At 32.9% G+C, this 13,205-nt stretch overlaps 1 protein-coding gene across 2 annotated transcripts in view; it reads right to left on the bottom strand.

Annotated features, from left to right (window-relative positions):
• The window catches only part of LOC118186215 (uncharacterized), a 695,790-nt gene that overhangs the window by 249,019 nt on the left and 433,566 nt on the right, over positions 1-13,205 (bottom strand). For both annotated transcript variants that reach the window (XM_085813564.1, XM_085813565.1), the window contains exon 5: positions 855-949. In XM_085813564.1, coding sequence (XP_085669690.1) covers positions 855-949 — 95 coding nt within the window. The remainder of the gene's footprint in view (positions 1-854; positions 950-13,205) is intronic.

Below are 13,205 nucleotides of genomic sequence, written 5' to 3'. Positions count from 1 at the left end.
AGGATTTTCTCCCTCCTTTCTGTATGCCTTCGTGGTGTAACGGTAGCACACTCGGCGCGTATTCGAGAGGTCCAGGTTCGAGTCCCGGCGAGGGCATTGCACATTTTTATGTGCTCCTGCTTCAAAAATACTAAACATCCCTGCTAACGGCAATGTATGAAACGCTGGCATTCTATAGAATGCCTCGCGTTTTTAGGCAAGGTAAGAAATATGAGAATTATTATATACTTTACCCGGACATTATAAATAATACCTAGACATTCAATAGAATGACAAATACGCTTTACGCAAGGTATTAGAAAAGATCATGATGAACTATTATTTAAATGGCATTCATTCCTGAAAAATATACATGGCATTTTGAAAAATTCGACCAGGGATTCTAAACCATTTTTTTTTGCTCCATGCCTCCTTTCACCATTACTAGATTATCAGTCCCAAACTCGAAAGATATATATATATGTTTATTTAAATTTCAATCATATCATTTTTAAACGTGTTTTATAAATTAAAAAGATTTATAGAAAATATTCATAAATAACAAAACTATAACAAATACAGATTTTTATATTCATAAGCTAAAATTAAATAATTGACAGGTAAATAAAAGGCTGACCTCATCCCCCCCCTTGGAAGTATGAAATCCCCGATGGCTAAGAGTTCCTACTACAGACGATTATAACAAGAAAAAAAGTGGATTTGAAATGGGAAAAAAAAAAAAGTATGAAAACTTTGGAGGGAATATATACAGAGTAGAAAACCAGTAAAATATGTCATTTTAAAGCACATAAAAAAGTCTCGAAACTGCATATCACAAAGAGCGATTAAACTTGTTATTTTTAAACAATACGTACTTTGTGTCGGCGGGGAAATTTTCTTCGCTTCGCATCGCGCACCGTCATATCCTGGAGGGCATTCACAAGTTCTCACCGTAGATCCTATGTAGTACCTGAAAAAGGCATAAAATTTATAATAAGGAAATGCTTCACTGATAGAAACTGCATTTAATCACACTCCTGCCGTTAAAATGATAAAATATATACATTATAGAGTGAGCATGCTGTGTGATTACGGCAAAGCCTCGAGGGTTATCTGCTGAAAGGAAGGGATGCATTCGTAGAGGACGTTCTAAGGGAAATATGTTACACACGGGGAAAACCATGAAAGTCCCAAGCCACCAGCCCGTTCGAGGGATTCAAACCTCGCACCGAACTACCAGTGTTCAGGGACTTTATCTCCCGACTGTGGGTCTTTGAGCTGTAGAAGTTAGGCAATCAGTACGTCATGGATCTTTGGCCAGCAGTAGCGAAGCGCAGGAGTAAAAGCCTTCATTAGAAAAGGCTGTACCACAGATGCACAGAAGGAGCAATGTATATCGCCAGAACTGGGAGCAAAACAACTATTGGATAAGCGAAATAAGCGATAAGCGACGGAGGACGTGGGCACTGTTCCTTTGCCATTACGTTAATCAGTAGAAACAACTATTGGATATCAAGTCTCTCAAAGATTGCATTTCTGAATTCAATTCTTGGGGAATTTATAGTATATCTTGTCAATGATCTTGAGACATATCGGCCAAACTAAACGAACGTTGAAATTTCGCATCAAAGAACACGAATCTTAAGTCCGAAAAGACGAAATTAAAAGTTTTCGATAGGTAATCATAGTTGTGAATTTAATCACTATTTTAACACTTTGGATCTGCAAACATTGTACAGAAACCTTCTTCCATTGGTGAACTAGGATTTTCTTTAAGGTGTTCACAATGACGAAGATTTATGCTATTTGGTTAATGACTTTAATTCCAATTCAATCCTTCCTAATGCTTTTAAAATTCCATTAATTTATTTTTTTTATTTTCATTACTATTTATAGCGATAGATGGCGCTTCCTTCTCGTTCGCCTTACGTCTATGGGTATAAATACAACCGTGACTTTCTCTAGCTTGGTCAATTAAGTCTAAGTCGCCTTATAATCCTGTCCATTGGATTGGCTTAATCATGTCTTTATTTTCAGGATTATTCTAACTTATAACAACTGACAAAAAGCCTTCAAAAAGTCTACTTTTCTCATCATTTAATGTCATCATTCGGTTAATGTTATTAAAATAGTCCTGTACCAGGGGTTTTCAACCGGTGGCACGAAAAGAACCAAAGATTTGTAACTATTAAATCCAAAAATTAAACCCCCAACATCCTGATTAAGGCTTTTCTCTAACAATCGAAAATTATTCGACCTGAGCTTTGTGCAAGGGTGGTGGTGGTAGTAGTACTTTGTAGTGGTGGTACCACAGGTTTTCAGTTTTTGTTTAGAAGGTACGCATTAGTCAAAAGGTTGAGAACCGCTGGTACTAGATAAATGTGATCACATCAAGTGGCGCCAACTATACTGTTAAATTGATTGCTATAACATAAACAAAAAACTTTCCATTAATTCAGCTTTGCACTTTAAGATAGTAAACAGACAGCTCTGCTTGATAACGTATTTTACTAGTCTTTACAGTTTGGCTTTAATGAACTTTTATTTTATGAAACATAAACGTCTAGGATTTCAGATATCTTTATTTCAGGAAATACTGAATACCTGGAAGAAACACGAAACATTACGGGTACTTCTTGTGCTATCCATCATCGCTTCCCGGAGAAGATAATTTCCGGTATTATCCTGGGAAAAGAAGAGGGAAAGATCTTCATCAACGCCGTCGGATTCCTGCATTCTCGGAATTCCCGATCTGTCCTCATGGAATCCATTATCAGGCCGTCCGAAGTGGAAAATCCCAATTAAAGCTTAATTAATCACGAGGTCAAGCGAGGTGAGTTTGAAGCCATTAATCCAATCTAGGCGATGAATAAATATAGCCGGACCATCATTCTATTGCGGCACATTAAGTGAGGCAATAGGCTGTCATCGGGATTTCACCGCTGGGACCACCGTGAGTGACGTCAGAGATTAAGCACATAGGCAACGGGATTAGTTTTAGTTTCGGGTGTCATAGAATAGAAAGCCATTGTTTATAAAGAGAGGAATGAGTGATGTTAAATTAGTGGAACGAGACGTAAATGAGGAGGAAAATATTGATGAAATATCAAATTTTTTATTTAAGGCATAGATGATTTCAAATGGATCCTCGCAGAATGATTGATATTGTGCACCATGAAAACATGCAAGAATGTTGCATTTTGGGTGAAAGACATTTGCAGTCTTTATATTTATACAGATTTATTTTTATAAAAATTTTAAAACTTTTAAAAAATTATTTAAACGAAGATATAAAACCAAATCGTTTTAGAAACTTTTGTTTTCATTAAAATTTCTTTCGTGAAAATATTGCTAAAGCGTCCAGAAATACTTTTTCAACTCAACGATTTGAAAGCAAGCAGTGGCAACACTGCATGGCAACACTGCACGGAATAAAACAATTTTGTTTACAGCGCACGAGATTGTCTTTCGGAAATTCTTAGCATATGCTGTTTTTAAAATATTTTAATACTTTGTGATTTTGCGACTGAATTGAATTTTATATGGCGTAACTGCGAAGAACAAGATGTATCTCACAAAACATTAGTAATAAAAAGACAGAAAATAGTTTTGTAAGCCACCTTATCAGGAAAAGGGAACATTGATATTATAAAGAGAAAAGACTGAAAAAATTTAGAAAACTGTTTTACAATACTTAATACTGCATCAGGGATTCTAAACATATGCTACTTTTAAAATTATTGTGATTTTGCTGTTGAATTTCATATGGCTGCTGTTGAATTTTATAGGGTTTAAATGATTAATAAAGCTAAAAAGATGAGAAAAGGATAAAGGTTAGCAGGCGTGAGAGCAACAGCAGGCTGTCAGCTCAGCGAGAGTGTTAATCTTAACAAACTCTTTTGCGAAACTATTAAAATCTGAAAGCTTTCAGATTTTTATTTACAGATTTTATTAATTTCAGATTTTATTAATACAGCCAATAAAACACAAAAATTGGTGGTTTTAAATATAAAAAATGTTGTCACCAAATATTATCGCCGTGCACTATTTTCAAAGAAATAATATTGCGAAAAAATGTATGGCAACACTTTACACTCTATTGGGAATTTTAAAGATATGTTGTTTTTAAATATTCTGTTATTTTGCTACTGAAGTTAAATGTGCACGCAAAAGAGCAATACAATATATACGAGAAATATGCTGAAATGCCGGTGTCAAAAAAGTACCTGGCTCTTTAAATAGAAAAAGCTTTGAAATATTTTGTCCTATAACTTTGGTTACAGTGTAAATGAGCAAGTTTTTTTTTTAATAAAACCATAAAGGAATTCATCTTGGTCTATTCTGCAGTATTTAACTCCGTAACATTGCTCATAAAAATAATAAGAAACAGAGAAAATAAAAAATAAGTATTAAAAATAACCTAGGTTAAAAAGTTATATACAGAAAGTAATTTAAAATAACTAACAATTCGAGTCAGTTAAATGATGATATTTTTTTGTGTTCTTGTCAAAATTCAGGAAGTATAAATGAAATGGCAAAACTTCCTTATTGTTAAGATTTTTTATCTGCAAAATAATATCTCTGCCTTAGCTAAAACTTATGCTAATTCCTACTTTGCAGGGCTATTCAGAGTTCAAATAAAAGAAACGAGTTTTAGCCTTAAGCAGCAAACGTAATAATAAAGGTAACAAAGTCGTGTCGTGCCTTTTACATAATTGCTTTTTTACTGTGCAATTAGCCTTGAATACGGTTTTTTTTTCTAACACAAAATCTAATGTGTACATCACATGACTTCCTTCTACCGGAATATTAAATTACACGCACTTTTTGTTAAACTTATTTCCTCGAATTTCATTAGAGATGTATTTCTCATTCAATTAATTCAGTTCTTACTTCACGGAAAGGCAAAAATCAAAATTAATTTATTAAGAATTTAAAAATATAAAAAATATAAAACACCAAATACACTTAAAACAATTAAATTTTTTTTTACAACTAAAATTAGAGTTTCTACGCAAAAACAAGCAATTCAGATTTTTCGGTTCACAAAACTGAAAGTTTACTTTTGGTCTCAATCAGCAGAAAGACACTGAAGCTGCAGAAACTGGAAACTGACTTAATTCTCTAATCTGCTAAGTTTAAAATGTAAAAAAATAAAATATTAGTAGTAAAATATTAGGCTTAGCCGCACTTACACAATTTTTAAATTGTTAATAATTCTAAAACTATTGCATGCAGTTAACTAAAGACATAAAAAACCTTAACCAGAAGATAAGAACAACATAATTCAATCATTTTAAAGCAAAAAATGCATAATTTACGAACATATAAGAATAAACCGAGTTCATGGAACCGAGTAACAGAGTGGGTATATATACCTACCATATAAATATATATGTGTATTTATATATACTTTTGGTGTCACCGATTGCAACCAAAACAGGAAGTACACAACTCCATGTACATACTAACAGTCCTATATACAAAAGTTCAACGTTCTGTGACTACTCGTTTTTGAGTTATGCGAGATACGCACGTACGTACAGATGTCACGGTAACAATCTCCTCGAAATCCAGTTTAATTCCTTTTTGCAACCCATTTTGGGGAAAAAAATCCTTTATTCTGTTCATTCGTACCGATGTCACGCAAAAACATCCTTAAATTGCATTCCATAGCGGTCAAAATGGATATTTTCGTTGAAATATGATACCCGAAAATTTTCGCGAATACAATACTTCCTTTACTTCGTACAAGAAAGTAAAAAATTGGTCATTGGAATACATTTTGTTGTAGGTAGTGTGTACCATATGTAACCTTGTAAGTAGAGTGTACCATATGTATATTTAAATAATATAGTTTCTTTTTACCTCTGGTTGCATTTTTAATGGCAATGAATCAAAAATACAAAATTTGAGTAAAAAATAATGGCAGTTAGTCTATGATTTCTGAATTTCTGAATGGGTGTGCAAGTAAAGCAGACAGAAGATACGTATTAGTATCAGAGGTGCTAGTATTATCGAAATTCACTTTTTGTCCTTATCACTTATTTTGTGTCAGAATCACTTTCAGAGTTTTGTCACCAAATATTATCGTGATATGTCATTTAAAAAGATAAATCGCGAAGAATCTGTATATATGTATGCATGTTACTCGCACTGTGGGAAAAAACGATAACACCTACCGCCACAGAATTTTTAATACACGTAGGCATGTTTCCAAAAATTACACCCGAATTAGGTTTTTTATTTATTTCACATTTTGTATAAATTAACGAATTTTTGTTTAAATAAACTCAGGGATTTGAAAGCGAGAGGTGGCATCATTGCTAGAAAGAAAGCATTTTAACTCCGCCTACCAGACAGTTGCCATTCGAAAAAATATAAAAGATATTTATTTTTCAATTTTAATCCACAAATTCGGCTATTTGAAAGCAATCTGCTGCCATTGTCTCAAACAGAATGCTTGTTATCTCCACGTACCAGCATGTTGCTATTTAGTGAAGCCTCCAAGTGATGGAAACGCAATAAATGCAGTTCTAAAAGTATTATTTTCTACTTTTTAATCCGATTGATTTAAATAAAAATGCGTTTAAATCATGAGATTTTACGAAACGACACTAGTTGCATTCATTAAAATTATTATGTACTTTTGCTTTCCCATGATAACTCTTTTAGGCGGCTGGCCCCTCCAGCAATTAGTTTTTTATATAGCAAGTATAAAATATATATGGCAACCCTTAACTATGGAAAATTTTATGAAGATGCGCTGTTTTTATTTTTTTTATTTTTTATTTTTTATTTTTTATTTATTTATTTTTTTTTTTTTTTGATATTGCTCTTGAACTTTGGGCGGTGTAAATGCAAAGAAAGCAACTCTTAATAATATTACGAAATGTACAGGCGTGGTAAGATGGCTTCCCCGCAAAGCAGTTTTAGGGTTGCCATAAAATAGAATAAAATGCAGAGTTGCCATATTTGGCGAGAAATCGCCGGTTTGGCGACAGAATTGGCGATATGCCATGGTCGGATGGAAAACCTTCTGGAACGAATTCTTACCGGTTTAGCCCAGCATGTTCTCAAACACAAGCCGAAAGCTATATAAACCCTACTGGTCCGCAGTTAGTGTGCTTCGTCGAGAGGACAAGAGTGTGTCTCGAGCTACTATCCAGTTGGTGTCTCGTCTAGCGAGTCAATCCCTGCGGAGTCGATCGAGTTGACAACCAGGCAGCGGGTGCCGAGTGGGTCGTCGAGTTCACCGAAGAAGTCTCTTAGTGTATCGCGGTTAGTGCATCGTCGAGAGAGCGTGTTGAGCTCCAGGAACGACTGAACCGAAGAGTCGGGTTCCGTGCTCTGTGTGTCGTCGAGTGCATCGCGAGTTGTAGCGTGGAGAGTGTCGAGAGTACGTGGAGTTCCGAGAACGACCGAGCAGAGTCGGGAGCTGTACTCTGGTGCTTTGCAGTGAAGCTGTCTCCACTGTTATAGCCTGATAACCTGGAGGCTGTGTCGCTGATCGTGTCCGCGTGTTTATAGTAAATCTTCGAGAGCTGTAAAAGTGTTTTGGAGCTGTTCTGATTAATATTGGTAAATAAAGTGTGTTTCGATATTCACTCCAAATCCACACGAATCCTGTACGAACGTGAAGGAAGAAAATAACTTACGAATTGGTGTCAGCAGCAAAGAAAAACGCAACAAAGGCTAAAAAAAAGAAAAAAAAAAGTACTTTTCTAGCAATAGTCAGTTCAAGAGCAGTTTCAGATTTTATTTTACTCTTTTTTTTAATTAAATATATGTTTGAACAAGGGTTTTGACCTACTTTTAGTAAAAGAAGGCATAGGCAGAAGAATACGGCCAGACTCTAAACTGCGAACGAAAGGATCATAGTTTAAATACTCCCATTTTCACTTAGAGATAACTTTCCTTTACAATCCCAGGTGCGTCTGTTTCGGTTCCACTATGTATTTATAATTAAATGCACATATTAAAGAGGCGTTTTCGTAATAAACCTGATGAGAAATAACTTTTACTGATTGCGAATGGACCTTCTTTGTGTAAAAATTCAATCCACAGACACAGTAAATTATTTCATTACATTTCAAAAGAACTACTAGCTTAGCTTTTATAAAAAAAACCAGAGGTGAAGGAATGGAGGAAAAAAAGAATAAAAAGGAGGTTCACAACAATCATAACGATGCAGTCTACCAGGAACAAAGTCATTGCTAATTATGTTTGAAGGAACAGACTTTGAATTACAGAAAAGTTCAATTTATTTTTAAAAATATGTACGGAGTTGTTAAAATAACTTAACGCCAATTAAACGCCGTAAAAATATTTACTTAGTTTCAGCAGCATGCACTTATTAAATGCACGCGAAAAGTACACATAATTTACAAATGAACTCTTCGTACAAAGAATATAGAAACTGAACGCAAGAATATCAGAAAATATGTAGGTAACCCTTTTTTCTGTCTTTTAAGCTCTAATATTAAGCATCATTTTCTCTGCATTTACGCCACATACATATAATCCAACAACGTAGTTACTTAGCCAGCAAACATTTAGAATTTTCGATGCAGTGATAAGTGTTGTTACACGTTTTTCTATTATCTATTCAACATAAAAGCTGCATATTTTGCAGCTTTTGCACAGTTTTCCTACTTTCGGCTTCAGCATAAAATCTGCAGAGCAGCAAATGTTTAAAAATGTCGATGAAGTGTTAAGCGTTGGCATAGGTTTTCTACTTTTTTTCAGTCTTTTTTCGGTTTATCATATCAATGTTCAATTTTCTCAGCAAGACGGCTAACAAATTTCTTTTGTCTTTTTATTATTAACTTTTTATCTGTTAACTATATGTATTAAGTATCAAGTTCATCATATTTACGCCACATAAAAATTAAATTCAACAGCAAAATCACAAAATATTTAAGAACACCATATCAATAAAATTCCTGATAGAATGTTAAAAGTTGTCCTACATATTTTTATATTCGTTACTTTTTTCGTTCCGTTTTCGCTATTTTTATATTTATATATTATATTATATATTTATATATAATATAACATATATTTATATATAATATAACATATATTTATATATAATATAACATATATTTATATATTTATATATAGCCTAAAATAGTTATCGCAAAAAAGAAGAAAATGCAGATAATAATTTGAATGAGTCCAGCTAGTGTAATTTCATAAAATTATTGAATGTTTCTAATTAGCTATTTCACGATTTTAATGCATTTTTACTTAAATTAATCACATTACAAAATAGAAAAAATATTCTTAAAAACTGCGTTTATTGTTTTTAAATAGCTTAGTTTATTACTAAATAATCTTCTAGGTTAAATTACTGAATTGCCACACGTTGGAGCGTAGAAGATAAAAGTAAGTATTTTATTTCTGACTCCTGCAATACATTGCTTTCATTGATCGAGTCTGTTAATTAAAACTGAAAAATAAATACCTTACATTTTACCGAATGGCGCTGGAGATAAAAATTGGTCATTGGTCATCAGGATGCAATAGGCATTTATCATTTAAAATATGCTTTTATCTATTTGAAGTTTTTGCCCGAGGGTGCTAGCGTTATTCGATTATTCGAATGTTTAAGAGCACATGAGTGCTCACGCCGAAACGGCGAGTCCATGGACGAGTGCCGCCACTAGCGACTGAAAGAGTCTTTTGAGCTGTTGTAGGGGGAATTTGAAGATTGAAAAAAATTAAAACAATTAAAAATTTACCATTTTGGATTGTGATGAATAGTTCTTGGCCTTTTGACAGTATGTTGAATAGTTGGGACGTAGTTTACAACTTTTCTTATATGGTGGTATTCTGAATATTGCATTTTCTGGAAAAAGTTATGGCAAGTAGAAAGTATTCCGTCATGTATGGAATCGATCTTCATTTCTTTAAGTATTTCCTTGTTCCGAACATAACATGGGGCGTTTAAAATCATTCTTAGTAATTTGTTTTGAAAAGCCTTTAATTTTTTTATGGTAGGTTTCAGCAAGTGCTCCAGGCAGGAATACCGTATAGTAAAATGGGTCGAATCATAGCGAGATATAGCATACGTTTTGTTCTTAAGTGAAGTTTTGTTCTTTAAACAATAGTTGTTCGTAAAAGAGCACACCTAGGTATTTAATGGAGCTGTTAACTGGTATTTGCACATTATATTAATTTGAATATCAATGTCAAGGTGTATTCTTTTTACATCTTCTAAAAATAGCGGCGTTAGTTATTCGTTTTACATCTTCTAGAAGTAGTTTATTTGCGTTTAATTTGGAGATAAAAATGCTTTGTTTCGAACATTTTTGCCATCACTCCCTTTCAGATCGTTGGAGAATGTTAATCAAAAATTAATTTAAATTTTACTAAATATGAAATAAATAATAAAACAAATTCAAAATTTGAGCTACCAGGTACGCATATCCGACTGGCAAACTACATTATTCAAAATTTGATGACTTAAGGTACAGTCGTTTCTTCATGGTGCGAAGAACATACATGCAGATTTTTCCTTACTTAATATTTCTTTAAAAAACAATTACAGGGCGATAAAATTTGGTGGCAACTATTTGAAAACTGAATCTGCCATCTAAAGCGAACTGACATTCATAGTGATAAGCTGCAAAATCTCGTTTCCGGACTAGCTTGCTTGAACCAGATTTGGGATAAAAAAATAAGTAAATAAAAATGAAAGTCTGAAAGGTTTCAGATTTTAAATTACGTCCAAAGGTTTTTTTTAACGTTTTGTGTGTTGCCTTTATTTATTAAATATCACGTTCTTTTCACTTCAACCATAAAATTCAGTTCAATAGCAATGTCGCAAAATAATTTTAAAATGAGCTTAGCTTTAGAACTTCCGATGCATAGTTCCGCGCGCTAGAGATAAAAAGGTTCCCCCCTTCCCTCGTAGAGTGTTGCAATTGCCCGCTTTTAAATCGTTGAGTTGGTTACTCAAAAATGCGTTAAAGTTTCACAAAATATGAAATCAATAATAAAACAAATTCCAAATTTAGTCTTCCACACGTCCATATTCTTAGGAAGATTACGTCATTCAAAATTCGATGGCTCTATGTACCGTTATTTTATCACAGTGCGAGAAATATATATAAATTTTTGCAGATTTTTCACTATTTAATTTTTTCAAATATAATGCAGAACTCTTAACATTTGGTGGCAACAGTTTGAAAAGTGAAACGGACATTTATAGTGATGCAACGCAAAATCGCAAAACGAATACAATAGTCCTTCAGGGACAAAGCCCCTTTGGACTAAAAAGATATTTACGCATACGTATTTAGTTATAAGTAAAATTTAGGCATATTCTACTTAGATAAATAGAGTTGCAATATTATTGCATAATTTGTAAATATAGCTGTAAATATAATTGCATTCAATGTTCAAAAAATCCAGAATGTTATTTTATTTTGTTGTAACTGACTGTACATTCTGTGTCGGAGCCTGATACACAGGTGTGTAAAGAAGTAATATCTTATGATAAAAAAATTTTGAGAGTTTTGCTCAGGACAGCAGTTGAAGAACTATAGAAGTAAAATCTATTTCATTAAATAGTTCATTTCCAACATACCATAAATTTGTTGAAGTTATTGAAGATTTGAAGCTAAACGAAATGCTGGATTTCAACATGGAATACATTTTGCTGAAGTAACATTAATATAAAAATTAAAAAATGCAAAACACCAAATAGCAAATGGCGTATGATTTTAAAAAGTTCTGATTATAAATGTATGAAAGTTTTAACATTAGTTTCATACACTTGTTTTCGATTCCTGCAACATCAACATACTGTCAAATTATTTTCAGTGTCATGTCAACAAAATGGAGAAATGAAAGAAATAGATGTTGAGTTTATACAAAATACGTTATTCACACATTTTAATTTGAAAGAAAGTTGTTCAGAATTTGCTTAAAAATAAAGGTGGAGCAAATTTTCTCAACTCTGCCAAAAATCAGAACAAATACAGTTTTAAAAATTAAAAAAAAAAAAAAAAAAAAAAAATTAAAGGTAACAAAGATTTAAAAATATTTTTCTATATTTTTTAATTAACATTTTTAACCGAATTCGAATCACTATTCTAATAATGCAACTTTTGAGCTTAACGAGTCAATGTACTATTACCTAAATTACTGAATTAAACATTTTTCACTAGTTTTAACTATTTTACAAAAATTGTTCATTCACATGAACATTAGTTCCAAAATTATATTAAAACAATTCCCAATAATAATGAAAAAGGAATTAATATAAATATATTTTGTAGCGAGTTCTTTATTGCGACACCACAGAGTTGTAACCCTAATATTAAAACAAAATCATTATTAAATTTTATTCCAAAGCTAACCAAGAAAATTTTATAAATCACACAGATTTTCATCTTACATAATTTAAATTAATCAAAATCGATTCATTTAAAACTCCACTGATCAGAGATCCTTAGGTCAGAGAAACGTAAAATGCTCGGAAATTCTAGTCACCAAACTAGATTGAATACAGTTCCATCATTCATCGTCATCTCGACAGTTCGGTTGAGTTGAGTTACATGATACACGACTCTTAATCCTCCTGATACCAAAAATCGGTAGGCTGAATACAATTACCAGTTTCTCCCGGAATCTCATAAGTTTCATTTATTATCACTAAAATATTCAGGATCAAACTGTTTCCCGAGTACAGACAATCACTAATTCCACCGCCGGTGATGGGTTTTAAGAGGAGTAATTTTCAGCCAGGGAAATCATTCTATATTAATTGATTCTTTCCTTTTCTTTTCCAGCATATAATGCGAAACTAATGAACCGAACGGATGATAGAACACAAGGACCAGGACGATACTGGTGTCAAGCAAAGATGATGAATAGCGTAGCTGATCCTGGTATCCATCTAGTGACTCTCAACGTTTCGAAAATACCTATCGAGTAATCCAGCAGTTTCGAATTCTCACCCAGGGATGTTGTTCATTAAATTGTTACGCAAACAAAATACTTTGGAAATTCGTCATAATTAGAGAGAATGTATTTCGAATGAACTTCTCGAACGACGTGCAACTAATTCGATTTCCAGCCTTTTGAAATTTTGTCTCTTATTTTCTAAATTATCCAAAGGGAGTTTGTAATTAAATTGACTACTTTAAGAAACCACTTGAATCATTATTTTTGTCGATTTATTCATGAATATTTATCACGCGCTTTACTGTCGT

The sequence above is a fragment of the Stegodyphus dumicola genome, chromosome 3 (genome assembly GCF_044657685.1).
Source record: "Stegodyphus dumicola isolate Sdum_Otavi_A_Nest chromosome 3, ASM4465768v1".
In the NCBI taxonomy this organism is placed as follows: domain Eukaryota; kingdom Metazoa; phylum Arthropoda; class Arachnida; order Araneae; family Eresidae; genus Stegodyphus; species Stegodyphus dumicola.
Note: the sequence above shows the minus strand (reverse complement) of the source record. Positions and strands in the feature narration are given on the sequence as shown.